Raw genomic sequence first — 14,261 nt, 5'->3', positions numbered from 1 at the left:
TAAAAGGTTTGAAGAGTAAGATAAACATGGCAGTTCCTCTGGGATGGCACCCTGAACTCCATTTTAAAGTGGTTCCGTTTACATTACTTTTTTACAGGAGTTATGCTCTGATCTCAGAGTTTAGGAAAGGAGCCCAGGAGTGTTAGGGTTTGGGCCAGTGATGTGCGGGCTGTGAAAGAATTCACAACTAAGAGAAGAGATGAGGAGAGGAAATTTATTTTATTTTCCAAGGGAGGAAAGGGCCGATGTATTGCTAGTCTATAAAGGGCAGGGAAGAAAGAGTGGCTTGTACTTTTCAAGAGCAAGCAGTTGCTCACCTAAAGAGGTGTCTTATCAGTATTTTCCTCAAGCTCGTAAGACAAGCTTAGAACAGAAGTTATGAAGAGTTCAAAAGAGGGAGGCGGGGGTTTGAAGAGGAGGTGGAAAGGGAACTTTCTATTAATTAACTAGCGACTCTTTGGTGCGAATTATTCCCAAGTCGTTAAAACCTCAGGGAGGAGGGTGAAGCAGGAATGCAACCTTGAGAGTATAGTCTTATCTTGCCCCACCGTTTGAGTAGAGAGGCAGTTTGAATCAGGAGCCAGCAATCTCCGCATTTTAATTACCAGGTGCTTCTCATACATTCTGGAAGGCGACAGCAGAGAAAAGGAAAGGCCCCTTTCTGTCCTTAGGAGCTTTGGAGCTTTGCCTCTGGGCCCCACCCCATCCTTGCCCTGACCCCCTGCCCTTCCCCAACTGGGGTTGGGCTGAGTCCCTGGATCTGCTCTCTGGGATGTCATCCTCGGTACTAGATTCTGTGTGTTTGTGTGTGTGTGGTTGCTGTGGAGTGGCTGGGTTAGGGAAGGCATGAGGGAGGGAGGAGCAGGCAGCCCAACCAGTTTGGAGAGGTCGTTAGCTGCCAGATAACTCATTTGGGCCTTGCACATGGGCACCCTGGTTGAGGGGAGCTGAAGGGGAGTCAGGACAGCACCCGGCCTGGCCCCCTCTACCAGGCTGCCCCCCTCTGGCTTCTTCTTCCTGATCTAGCCCTCGTTCATCTCTCTGCCATCTGGACTGAGGAAGGCCGGGGTCTGGGGTCTGGGCAGACTTGAGTGTCACTATCCAAATTGGCCCTGGTGTATGTGTGTGTGTGTGTGTGTGTGTGTGTGTGTGTGTGTGTGTGTGTGCGCACGCGCGCGCGCCTGCACAACATCAAAGAACAGAGTGGTCCCTGAAGACCTCTCTCAACCCATGTGTCCCTCATTCCCTCTGTGCCATGAACCTTGCTTTGATCAGCTTCTGCTTCTCCTGGTTATTAACTCAGGGTCCCTTCACTTCCCTGCCCTATAATTCCTCCAGGTCTTTCCTCCCAAGCTCAACCTTACAGTGTTTCCAAGCCCTCCCCCTCTTCCTCCCCTCCCTCTCTTCCCCTTTCTTTTCCCTGCACTCTGCCTCCTTTTCTGGGGCCAGGGGCATCTCAGACAGCCCTCCATGGCTCCCTCCTCCTGGCAGAGATGGGGGCGGACTCTGGAGCTCTGGCCAGTGGAGGGTGGGGCCCACACAGCTGGCTCACAGCCCAAGCAGCTGCAATAGCAGGGGTGGCTTAGGGATGAGGCCCAGCCCCTTGCCTCTCTTCCCTTCCCCCTCCTCCCCTCCCTTCCCCCAGGTATAAGAGCTGAGCTCAGGTGAGCTGGCTCATCCTGTCCTGTCTCAGAGGCTGTCAGCAGGTAAGGAGACCCAGGGCTTTTCACCCAAAATGGGCTGCCCCCTGTCCAGAAGGCATGCTTAGCCTATCCCACCCCTAGTCTGCCAGGAAAAGGGCTGGGGGGCCAGGCCCTGGAGGCTGGTGTGTTTGCCTGGTACAGGAGTGGGTGAATGGAGGAAGAGGAAGGAGTGAAGCTAAGATGATGAGGCCCAAGGGATTCCCTCTAAATGGGTAGCCCTGGGGGTTGTCCTGGAGCCTGGGTGGGGATGTGGCCTTGTGTGGAGTTGACCCTGACCCCCTAGATGAAGCCAGAATATCTGGGGTGGAGCCAAAGGGAGTAGTTGAAAAAGAAATGCTGGGGTCTCCCCTCACCTCTAGGCAGATCATGAGCCATCAGCTCCTCCGGGGCAGGCTGTAGAACTACACAACTCTCACCAAAGGACCAAGAACACCAGGCACCATGGGACAGTGTCGGTCAGCCAATGCCGAGGTGGGCCCATTCATTCATTCCTGGCCTGTCTTTCTGTTCCCACACTCCTCTTCTTTATCCTGAGGGTCTGTGTTCCCCCATTGACTTCTGCCCCCTCACCGTGGTCTTGGCCTACCTGCCAAACTCTGGCAGTGAGATCTGAACCCCCTTTCTGGTGCCCACACAGGGTGATGCAGATGGAGCCCTCCCAGGAAGATGATGCCTGGGCCACGTGCTGAGACCTGCCCTGCCTGGGGAGGGGTGTTGGGGGTGGTGGGAAGGAAGCCTTGTCCAACCTGTGGCTCAGGGCAGAGGCCAGTGGGGGTGAGGAGGGCTGGATGCTGGGCTCTGGAGTGGGCGGGAGCCTGTGTGCCTTCCAGCCGTCTTCTGCCCTGTTGGCCTGGCCAGGTTCCTGGGGAAAGCAGGGTGTCGTAAGGTGGAGTGGGGCCTCCCTGATGTGGGTGATGTCCCTTGCCTTCAGGATGCCCAGGAATTCAGTGATGTGGAGAGGGCCATTGAGACCCTCATCAAGAACTTCCACCAGTACTCGGTGGAGGGTGGGAAGGAGACACTGACCCCCTCCGAACTACAGGACCTGGTGACTCAGCAGCTGCCTCACCTTATGCCGGTACTGACGGGGTGACCCCACACTTCCCAAGCAAGTGCTCCAAGGCCCCACCCACACAGCCACAGCCCCTGGCACCAGCAACCCCTAGTCCTTCCCCCTCGCCAGTGCTGGGTAGGCTCAGGTCCTGCTTCCTGCCCCTGGGCAGGGCGGCGTGGGAAGATTGGAAGGTGCTCCCTTGCTGAGCTGTACTGTCTTTCCTCCTTTCAGAGCAACTGTGGGCTGGAAGAGAGAATCGCTAACCTGGGCAGCTGTAACAACTCTAAACTGGAATTTGGAAGTTTCTGGGAGCTGATTGGAGAAGCAGCCAAGAGCGTGAAGCTGGAGAGCCCTTGCCGGGGGAGCTGAGAACCTTCCCTTGGGATTCTTGGGGGGATGTTGGGGAAAGGGGACCTTACAGACTGTGGGCCTGGAAATAAAACTCCTCTCTTTACCATCACCACACTGTTCCCCAGCCCGCACCTGTCTCACCACTGCAAGGCTCAGGTTCCTAACAGCCCCTCCTGGGGATCTCTGCACTTCATCCTGGGAGCTCCGTGGAGCTAATGGGTCCAGGAATCCCCACCAGAGGGAGGCTCAAGGGGTGGGTTGGGGCCAGGGATGGATGTGGAAGGGTAAGAATGGTGAAAGGGCCACGCCATTTGGTAGTGGGTGCTGGGCAGAGAGGAGCTGGACCATGGGAAATGATTTGAAAGGGACCGGGAACAATGTTGGATATTTGGTATTAAAAAAGGTCTCTAAGAACCTACCCCTCCTAATCTCTTCCCCAACCCAAACTAGCTGTCCAATGCTATATCTTCCTGCCTCCAGCTCTGCCCCTGCCTCCTCCCAGGACTGTCCTTGGGCTAGGGCAGGGGAAATGAGAGAGCAAGGTGGGGGAGAGAGCAAGGCTAAGGAGGGTGTGACCATGGGAGTAAGAACCAGCTGGGTGCTTGGGCATTTAAAGAATGATGGTTGTTTTGTATCATTTGATTAATAAAAAAATGGAGAAAGTGAAAGATGTCTTGACTGGACAACCTCCCAGGTCCGTGGGTCCATGGGTGAGGGGTGGTTGGGGTGAATGGCAAAGCCATTGGGTGGCATGGTACATGTGGGGCTGCAGTGGTTGTCAGAAGTGAATAGGAACCCACTTTATTCCATAGATTTGGGTTGAGGGTGGTACCAGACCCAAAAGGTGGGAGGCCTGGTCCTCTGTGGGGGACAAGCTCCTCTTTGCCAGTTGGCTCGCCCTCTGGCAGGAGAGGAAGGCGAGTGCACACCTGGGGATATAAACCTAGGTGTGCTGGAGCCTGGCTCATGATCAAGGGAAATGTGAGGATGATGGCCTGTGTGTGAATCTTTGGGAATTTGAGCATGCTCTCGGTATCAGTTTCCTCATCTGGAAAATGGGGATATTAATAGTACTTCCCTCACAGTATTGCTAGGAGGATAATTTGAGGCATCATATACTTAGCAGAGAGCCTGGCACAATGAGTGCCCAGTGAGCTGAAGTCACAGCTGTCAGAGTTGGTGAATGGGCCCCCTCTGGTTTCAGCTGCTGCCCCATAGGGATGTGGAATTGGCCAGTTTCCTTGGGTACCTCAGGGAAGGGCTAGAGGGTGTTTCCGGAAGAATCTTCTGCTGTACAAGAGCAGTCCCAGGGAGGGGGTCAGGAGAGCTCCGGTGGGCTGACCTGGAGATGAAAGCCCAGGGGGCCAGAGTTTGGTCCCTGGTGTCTGCTTTCTGACTTGAGCACACAGAAATCAAGCATTACTCCTGAAATCCTAAGGGCAAGGAAGTTTCTGTGGCTAGCCAAGCTGGCCTGGAGTGCTTACTGAACTTGTCTGTTTGGAGCCCCTGAAACTGAGCTCCCAGTGACCTGGGTGAGAAGGGCAGGCGACAGTCCTTTCCCTTCCTTTCTCCACCTGGTAGGTTCTGTCAGGCCCTGCGGGGCTAGGAGGGTGGGGTTGGGGGAAATGCCAGCTTCTACCACTCCTTCTGGGGTGGGACAGAGGGGTGTTAAAAAAGGTGTGTATCCCTTTAACGAGGGCCCAACCCCAGGGCCAAGTCGAGGGAGCTCAGTCACTACCTCCCCACTGAGCCAGCTCGGCCAGGCAGGGAAGGAGGGAGTGGGACACATTCTGGGAGTGCGGCGGGGAGGAGTTCTGGCTGCGCTAAGCGAGGGTTGCTGCTTGGTGGTGCCAGAGCCCAGGCCCCAGAGCCTTGCTGGAGAGGACGTGAACCGAGGAGGCAGGTGAGCACCCCAGGCCCACCCTGGGAGGTCTGGGACTGTCGGAGAGGCCCCACAGGCTTGGGAGGCCAGGAAAAGGGGCAGTAAAGGGGGCCTGGGGAAGGGGGAGGCCTGCCAGAGACTGGGCAGGGAGGTTTCGTAAATTGTTAACTTTCCCAAAAGACTGGTTTGTGAATGGAGAATTCTGGTGGGATTGGGGACTGGAGAGGCCTTCAGAGGAGTGGGTGGGATGGTGAGACCCCCTCCCCAGTCCAGCAGCTGCCTGAGCTCCTCTCCAGGGGCTGGGCCACTGGGCAGGGTGTTTGGGAGCTTTGCCCGCAGCTGCTCCGATCTTCTCCTAACAGAAAAAGGGCAAATGCGTGCTGATGGAGGTTGGGGGTGGTCGGACCCGGGATACAGGCCTCACTGGCCTCTGGGAACTGTGTCCTGGGAGAGGTAATTGGGTCCAGGAAGAGTCAGGGATGGCCCAGGGAGCCTGAGAGCCTGAGGGGAGGAGAGAGGTGGCTTCTCTCCACTTTGGGACTCTGGAAGGTCCCTGGACGCAGGCCCCATTGTGCTCTGAGAGCTGTTCCCTGGGAGGGCAGATGGGACCTGGAGGAACCTGGGTGACATCCTAGGGGAGCCTGGGAGCTCTGGGATAGGGGCCAGGAGTCTGGGCAGCTTCTCCTCCACCTCAGGACCAAGGCAGGTTCTGGCTTGACTGGCTTTGTTTGTCGGAGCCACCTGCACTATGGGAGCATTCCCCTGCCCAGCCCTGTCCGGGTGGGGGTGAGGGCAGAGGTGCTGGGGGAGGGGGTACTGGAGGTGCTGATGAGTGGGGCTCAGCCTTTCCCCATCCAAGAGTAAAGAGCTCTCTGGGTGCTGGTAAAGCCAGGGGCAGTGGAGTGTACGTGTGTGTGTGTGTGTGTGTCCACACTAAACTCCTTCAACTTCACTTGTCTGGAAAAAAATTTAGAGGAGCTACATTCTCCGAAAACACAAGTGGGTGGAAGGTAGATAGGTTACCCAAATAGAGGGGGTCAGGAATGGCAGAATTCTTCACTCCGTGTATATATGTGTGTGAATTAGATGCAGTGAGTCCTGTGAGGGTGGGGAGGGGTGAGGCAGGGGCACTTGTATGAGATAGTAGCCTCTGGAACTGGGAAAAGACCATGAGAAGACAGAGCAGAGACTGGGGCTACTGAGGCTGAAGAGGCTAGTTTGGAACAGCCTTGCAAACTGAGTAAAGCACTACCAGCCCACTTCAGATTGCACCTTCCCTGTACATTGAAGTGAATTAAGGAAATGCATGAGTGAATGAGTGAGAATGAATGAGTCAATGAATGAATGAATGAATGAGCAAATGAATGGTGAATAAGTGAGTGAACATATTCGAGGTAGATGAAAGGGACACAGAACATGCCAAATTTAGGCTTGAGAGTGGGCTAGGCTCTAGAGAGGATGGTGTCTAGGAGGGATAGGAATCCAGGGACTTATCCCACCACTTGGAAACAATTTAAGACTCAAGAAATGTGTGTGGCAGTGGGAAGGGAAGGTGAGTTTTGGAGAATATGGTGGATATTCAGGGCTCCAGACTGAAGGGGATAGAGAGCTGAAGAGATGAGGGATGGTTAGGAGGCACTTGGAGAGGTGGGGCCCAGAACCTGGGGGAGGAAGGGTGGGGCTGGAGTGGCTGAGACCCAGGGGCATGGTGTCAGGGCAATTTGGTCTTTTGGAGAAGTCATCAAGCTGAGGTAAGCAGGCTGGGGATAGGGGCTTCTTGGTTGCTCAGTGATGATTCAGCCAAGGAAAAGACAATCATGAGAGGGCTGAAGGCCCAAGGTGAGGGAGTCCTTTGGAGAACCAGTGGCTTCCCCATTTCCACTTTTTTGGGAAGACTCCAATGTACATGTCTACCTCTCCCCAACTCTCAGGCCAGGATCTACCTGTAGCAAAGTCAATGTAGGACTTACCTTCTGACAGGACTAGATGCTGCATACACCCACCCCCCCAATCCTGTGCCTGGAACCATCCAGCCTCCTTGGTGGGAGGATAGGGCGGGCAGGGAGGAGCAGGCGGTGGCTATGACATGGGTGTAGTGGCAGAGCCTGTCTTCCAGCCCCCAGGGGAGGGAGGAAGGGCGGAAGAGGGTAGACACCTGACTATACCACCGTGACATTCTTTTTTTCAGAAGGGCACTTATCCAGATGTATCTCCAGGGGTATCCATTTGACTAAAAGAAGGTGTGGGTGGGTGACCGGCAGACTATTGGGAGGTTTGGGAACTGAAGTGCAGAGCTGCTGAAGCTACCTCTCTGGGGCGATCGCATACCTGACAGCAGGTGGCCAATTGTCACCCAGGTGCTCACCTGGGTCCTTCCTACTTGGCTGTCAGAGGCCCAGTAGGGACTGGGGCATAGTATCAAGGAAGGGCAGGAGGTTCCTCTGGTTAGAGAAACAAGACTCCAAGTGGTAGGAGGGGTGGGTGGGTTTTGGGGAAAGGGGCAAGACCCCCCCAAATGGGTTTCTTTCCATTTCCTCTTCCTATTTCCCACACAGTTCCTCACTCAGGGAACAATGTCTGGGATGATTAAGGAGGGGCGGCCTTCTCTGAATTCTCTTGCCACTCACAAAGCTTGGTTAGGAGCAGACTTGGCACAGTCCTTGCTGAAATGCGTACAGCTTTTAGAATCCTGCAGTGCTGGTTCTGCCAGTGGTGGTCAAGGGGGTCTCTGGCCGGAGACAGTACTCTCTGCCCCCTAGTTCTTGTCTTGCTTGTGGGAATGAATTCAATCAAGAGACTACAAACGGCAGCAAAGAGAGGAGAGAATTTATTTGTAGGAAAGAGATACACTCAGATAGGACCTGAGCAGGCAACTCAGCTGGCTTAAGCGGAACCGAGTGCCCCAATATCTGGGAGCTTGGAGGATTTATACCCCTAGGCTGGAATGCCCCTAGGCAAAAATATGTTTAAAAAATAAGGCTCCTGCACCCAGGTGTTATGCCACTGGTTAGACCACACCCTGGAGGGGCTCTGAATCTTTCCTGCTCACATAGGGTCTGCTACCTCCATTATCTATTTTCAGTTGTCACATCTCCCACATATTTCCTCCAAGCCCCAGCTGCCTCTCCCAGCTCATATCTTTCTATCTGCCTACTCTAACTGTTCCATACTTCATCCTTTTGGCCACAGACCAGGGGAGAGAAGGGAAGGATTCCTGGTCAGAGATGCTGCAGCCTGACTCCTCTCCCTCTCAACTCTCCTTCCTTCCTGTGTCCTGCCTAATCTCATTCTTCTTTACAAAAAAACTTTGCAAAACAACAACAGTAGCGACAGACATTAGGAGGGTGGTCAGGGGCTTTGCACAACTGATATCAGGACTGGAAGAAAGCAGGGCATTTATAGAACATCTTCCCTGAACAAAGCACTGGGCTGAGCAATACAGGCTAGAAGAGATGCAGAGATTAAAAAAGCAGTGAGCCCTCACTGGTGTGGCTCAGTTGGCTGGGGGTCATCTGGTGCACTGAAAGGTTGCTGCTTGATTCCTGGTCAAGGCACATGCTCGGGTTTTGGGGGTAGGGTGCCTGTAGGAGGCAGCCTGTCAATGTTGCGCTCTCACACTGATGCTTCTCTCTCCCTTTCCCTTCCTCTCTCTCTAAGATATCAATAAAAATATTAAAAAATAATAATAATAAAGCAGCGAGGTTGTCTATGCAGGATTAAAAAAAATGATCACAAAGCTTTGTCCTGTGTGGTTCAGAATACACCATGGCTGTGTGTCAGAAACACTCGCCTTGCTTCTGGGAATGTCTGGTATCTGGGGAGATAAGACTCAGGTCAAGGCTGCGGCCACACCAGTTAGTGGGCTCCAGCCAATGCCGAGTGAGAGTCTGTGGGAGCCAGGGGAAGAGGGCATGGAGGGCAGGGGTCAGGGCAGGCTTCCTGTAGGAGGTGCAGTTCTGGCAGGCTTCAGCTAGGCAGAGAGGGCAGGGCAGTGGCACAGAGCAGGACGTCCCCGAGGGGATTAGAGAGCAGGTGGCAGGGGCAGGGACTTGGACTGTGGATGCCTAGGCCCTTATGGTGGCTGTTTACCTTCCCCCACCAGGACCTGATGGGCAGGGTGGCTGCAGCTCATTCCTGGGCTTGGGGGCGGGAGGGGAGGCTCATGTGCCCAGGTTCACTTGGTGGGGGCACTGGGCATGGGCGGCAACTCACAGAGTAGATCCGCCTGTTCCCTTCATATCCTGTTATTCAGAAAACTGTATCCGCTGAGAATGTGAGTGTCTTTTGTCCTGGTGTGAGGGGGTGACTGTGTGGCCTCTGGCTGGCTGCGGCTCTGTCTCCAGCTTCGGCAGAGCCAACTGGCTCCTCTTTAGGTAATGGGGTGAAGGGTTCTTGGATCCTGCTGGATATTTTGGGGTGGGTATGAGGGAGACTAGGCTAGTGTGGTGTGGCTGGGAGTCTGCAGAATGTCTGACTCAATGAATCAGGACATTGTCCTTTCCCTGGAGCGGCATGGCCTGGGACTCTGGACTCACTCTCCCGGCGCCTGGCCGAAGGGGTTGGGGAGGGCCTAGGTCCCTACCTCCTGCTTTGTTGCCTGGGTCTGGGGTCTCAGGCAATCTTGGTGTCTTGGTAGGGGACCACAGCTCCTGCTCCCCTCCCCCCAGTCCTCTTGGCTCACCCTAGCAGTTCCTAGCTGTATTTGCCCCCAGGGCAGAGGACCTTGGTGAGACAGGTGTGCAGAGGGTGAGGGGATGGGCACTTACTCTCCTCTTCCCACGGGAGCCTCTTGCTCTCTCTGGGACTCTGACAAGCCCAGTGCCTGGGGCTGGGGAAGGGCCAGGAGAACCTGTTAAGGCAGTTGAGCTGGGGAACACCTGGATTAGAAGAGCCGCATAGTACTCATTCCAGGCTCCCCCCTCCCACCTACCCTGTGCCTCCCTTTCCCTGCCTCCTCCTCCGGGAGGACCTGCCAGCTTGGAGGACCCAGGGCCCTGGGTGAGTGTGTGGGAGGAAGTTTGGCCTGTGGGGTCTCTTCTCATCTGCGATTCTCATGGTGCCCAGGCCCCTCGAGGAGTGAGGCAGTGAGATGGCAGACTGCTACACGGAGCTGGAGAAGGCGGTTGTAGTTCTGGTGGAAAACTTCTACAAATATGTGTCTAAGCACAGCCTGGTCAAGAACAAGATCAGCAAGAGCAGCTTCCGAAAAATGCTTCAGAAAGAGCTCAACCACATGCTGACGGTAAGCCCCCTCCCCCCCCAAGGGCCTTATCTCTCCCCAGCCCCTGAAGCCCTGTGCTCTCAGGGTGTCCTTCCCCTCTGCAGCCTCTGTTCTTTCAGTTACCCCCAAACCAGGGTCTTGACCCCGCCCAGGTCTCCATCCTCTTGGGGTACCCAGGCCTGAGCCAGTGAGGGCTTTGTTCCTGTTTGCCGAGGGCAGAGGCTGCCCAGGCCAGATCCTGAGCCTCTGCCTAGGGTCCTGCCTGGAGGCTCTGTGGGACTGTCACTCTCAGCATTGCTGACCTGGGTTCCTTTCCAGGACACGGGGAACCGAAAGGCTGCTGACAGGCTCATCCAGAACCTGGACGCCAACCACGATGGACGCATCAGCTTCGACGAGTACTGGACCTTGATAGGAGGCATCACCAGCCCCATCGCCAACCTCATCCGCCAGCAGGAGCAGCAGGGCAGCAGCTAAAGTACCCCCACCGTTCCCTCGCGGCACTGCCCCGGTGCCCGCCCCTCATGCTCTTCCCAGCCTCCTGCCCACCCAGGCCCTGTCCTCACTTCTCCCTCCAGACCTTCTGCTGACCGTTGCTGAATAGGGGGTGGGGATGATGTCAGGGCCTCTTTGTGAGCATCTCAGTCTGGGGGTGCCTCTCTCAGGGTCTCAGTCCCTGGAGCCAGCAGGCCCTGGGAGTCCGGGCTTCGGTGAAATTTCAGTGCTGTTTGGGGACCCCCAAGAGTTTCCTCAGTCCATCTATCCTTCCAACATCTGACGTTCCTGCCTAACTCTGAGTCTCTCCTGACCTCTGGAGGTCAGCTCGCTGCTCTAGGTCTTCCTGCTCCTGGCATCAGCAGCGGCCACCTCTTCCCTTCCCCTTAGCCCCTCTGCTGGGGAAAGGCTGCCAGGGACTGCCCTCCAGGTGCCTCTGGGTCTGGGAAGAGATAAGCAGGGTTGAGCTCGCTCCCTCCTCCTTAGCCCCTGAAGCATGGCAATAAAGGCTGGATTTGAAATTTATGTCCCTCTCACTCAGTCCCTTTGTGATGATCATTAAAACCTTTCCACTCTTGCCCTGGCCGGTGTTTCTCAGTGGTTAGAGCGTCGGCCTGTGCACCAAAGGTTCAGGGGTTCGATTCCCAGTCAAGGGCATGTACCTGGGTTGCAGGTTTGATCCCTGCCCTGCCCTGGTCGGGGCATGTGCTGGAGGCCACCAACCCATGCATCTCTCTCGCATCGATGTTTCTTTTTCTCTTTTTCCCTCCCTCCCCCCCCTCCCTCCCTCTCTCCCTCCCTCTCTCTCTTTCTAAGAAATCAATGGGAAAAATATTCTTGGGTGAGGATTAATTACAACAAAAAACACCTTTCCACTCTTTGGAACCTCCTCAAGCTTGGTGGTCTTTGCCCTGGGCCCCTGGCAGAGCAAGAAAGAAGTAGCGCTCTTAGATCCCAGCGGGTGCTGCCAGCCCTGGCCCAGCAGCTCCTTCCCTTCAGCTCCGTGAAGGGCCAAAGGCCACATGTCACCATCTTGAGCCCTCCTGGGCTAGACTAATACTCACTTTCCAGCCACACAGTGTGTCCCATGTAGTCCTTGCTGCAATTCTATGAGAGAGGGACCATGACCCTGTCTTGAGCCATGAGTTGCATGGAGGCCCTGAATGCTCATCAACAGATTCTAATACACAGAGAATTTGGTGGGATGGGAGAGTATGGGTGCGAGGAGAGAAGGGTGTGGGAGGCTAGAGTTGGAACTGGGAGAGGGAAAGGAAATCACAGCTTGTAGCTGCTGGAGGGGACAATGCCAGCTTCTCTCTTCTTGCCCTGCTCTTTCACTGATGAAGCCCCTGCCATGGAGAGATGGCCTGTGCTCTGTGAGAAGGCAGAGAAATGGCAGGAAATCCAGCTTACAGAGCTCTGCATCCCTGGTTTTTGACCTGGGATAGTGTACGCCAAGATTATGATTTTTCTAAAGATGCACAGGCACAAACAGTTTTACTGGAATCCATTTGCAGATCCTCAACCTTCTAAAATTGACTTGCCTCAGAACAGGTCTGCAGGTAAGGTCACAGGCTGGTGTCTCCCACTTCTTTCACAATAACCTTTCCCTAGGTAAAAATAGAAAGGGTTACTATGCTGCCTTGACTGAATAGTGAAGAAGAACTCATTCACATATTTGGAGGGATATATATCTACATCTACATCTACATCTACATCTACATCTACATCTACATCTACATCTATATCTATATATCTATATCTATATCTATATCATCTATATCTATATATCTCTATCTATCTATCTATCTATCTATCTATCTATCTATCTATCTATAAAACACACAATATAATATATATAACATACATATAATGTGGTAAAAAATACATTACAAATTTACCCTCAACACATTTTAAGTGTACATTACAGTATTGTTAACTATGCACAGCCAATCCCTAGAACTTTTTTATCTTGCATGACTGAAACTACCCATTGAACAACATCTCCCCATTTTCCCCTCCCCCTAGTTCCTGGTAACAACCATTCTACTTTATATAAGTGGAATCATGCAGTATTTGTCCTGTGACTGGCTTATTTCACTTAGCTTAATTTCAAGTTTCATCCATGTTGTCGCATACGACAGAATTTCCTTTTTTTTTAAAGGCTGAATAATATTTCATTGCATGTGTATGCCATGCTTTCTTCATCCATCCACCTGTCCATGCCATTTAGGTTGCTTCCACACCTTGGCTATTGTGAATAGTGCTGCAATGAACATGGGAGTGTTAATGTCTCTTTGAGGTCCTGTTTTCAATTGTTTTGTATATGTACCCAGAAGTGGATTGCTGGGTCATATGGTGTTATATTTTTGAATTTTTGAGGAACTTCCATACTATTTTTCATAGCGGCTACATCATTTTACATTGTTAACAAGACTGCACAAGGGTTTCAATTTCTCCACATTCTTGCCAACACTTGTTATTTTCTGTTTTTTTGGTAGTGGCCATCCTAATGAGTGTGAGATGATATCTTGTGGTCTTTTGACTTGCAATTTTCTGATGATTAGTGATGTTGAACATCTTTTCATGTGCTTGTTGACCATTTGTATATCTACTTTGGAAAAATGTCTATTCAAGTTCTTTGTCCATTTTTTAACTGGGTTATTTTTTATTTGCTCTTTTTAAATTTTGTTATTGAGTTGTAGGAGTTATTTGTGTATTTTGGATATTAATCCTTTATCTGATATATGGTTTGCAAATATTTTCTTCCATTCTATAGGTTGCCATTTCACTATGTTGGTTGTTTCTTTTATGTAACAAAAGTTTTTAAGTTTGATATAGTCCCATTTGTCTATTTTCCCTTTGTTACTGCTTTAAGTATCATATTTAAGAAATTGCCTTGCCTATTACAATGTCATGAAGATTCCCCCGTTTTCTATTGCTTTAGAGAACAGCAGGGTTATGGGAGATATAGGGTAGGGCTACCTGGGAAAGTTTTGGAGGAGGGATGAGATGAGCTAGAATGTAAGCAGAAGAGGGGCAGACCAATTGAGAGAAAAAGGGGTCTTGGAGAATAAGACAGGGATGGCAATCAGGTGCCAAGGCCTTGGTGTGGTGGAGGAGGTGGCTTCTTAAAGCCAAGATGTGGGGGGGTGCCATGGGAAATACCAGAGGCACTGCCTTCTTGCCTCCTCCTTTCCAATGACCAGCTCATTTTCCAGTCCTCCACACTGGATCTGTCTTAGAAGAGGGTGGGAGGGGGAGTGTTGGGTAGGCCAACCCCAGAGCTGTTGCTCAGGACCCAGCTCATGCTTTCTTGAGAGGAAGGGCTATGCTCCTTTCAGTGCCCTGGGACGGGTCTGGAGCTCAGCACTTCCATCCTTCCAAGACTTTAGAACAGCTGGCAGGAAATGAGAGGACGCGTGACCTCAGTTAGAGGCCTGTTTCTAGGAGATTTAAGCTCAAACTTAGAGTGCTGGGGAGGACACTGAATTTTAGTGGAGGTCAGAGAGTCTTAATGGCATTCAGAGCTTGGGTTTCCGGGACTAGAGCCAA

At 52.8% G+C, this 14,261-nt stretch overlaps 2 protein-coding genes across 3 annotated transcripts; both read left to right on the top strand.

Annotated features, from left to right (window-relative positions):
- The first annotated feature begins 1,652 nt into the window (after positions 1–1,652).
- On the top strand, positions 1,653–3,762 carry S100A14 (S100 calcium binding protein A14). The gene is made up of 4 exons (XM_016221366.2): positions 1,653–1,706; positions 2,063–2,174; positions 2,635–2,781; positions 2,989–3,762. Exons 2-4 carry the CDS (start codon positions 2,145–2,147, stop codon positions 3,124–3,126), a joined length of 315 nt encoding a protein of 104 aa, XP_016076852.1. The 5' UTR covers positions 1,653–1,706; positions 2,063–2,144; the 3' UTR covers positions 3,127–3,762.
- Positions 3,763–4,903: 1,141 nt separating this feature from the next.
- On the top strand, positions 4,904–11,231 carry S100A16 (S100 calcium binding protein A16). Of its 2 annotated transcripts, none has more exons than XM_016221357.2 (3): positions 4,904–5,011; positions 10,055–10,232; positions 10,530–11,231. In XM_016221357.2, the coding sequence occupies exons 2-3, from the start codon at positions 10,080–10,082 to the stop codon at positions 10,686–10,688; spliced, it is 312 nt and encodes a 103-aa protein (XP_016076843.1). In that variant the 5' UTR covers positions 4,904–5,011; positions 10,055–10,079; the 3' UTR covers positions 10,689–11,231. The 2 variants fall into 2 exon arrangements, with proteins under 2 accessions (XP_016076843.1, XP_016076842.1); XM_016221356.2 differs by lacking the exon at positions 4,904–5,011 and adding an exon at positions 9,255–9,363.
- The last annotated feature ends 3,030 nt before the right edge of the window (positions 11,232–14,261 follow it).

This window comes from Miniopterus natalensis, chromosome 19 (assembly GCF_054644295.1).
Source record: "Miniopterus natalensis isolate mMinNat1 chromosome 19, mMinNat1.hap1, whole genome shotgun sequence".
Lineage (NCBI taxonomy): Eukaryota > Metazoa > Chordata > Mammalia > Chiroptera > Miniopteridae > Miniopterus > Miniopterus natalensis.
Note: the sequence above shows the minus strand (reverse complement) of the source record. Positions and strands in the feature narration are given on the sequence as shown.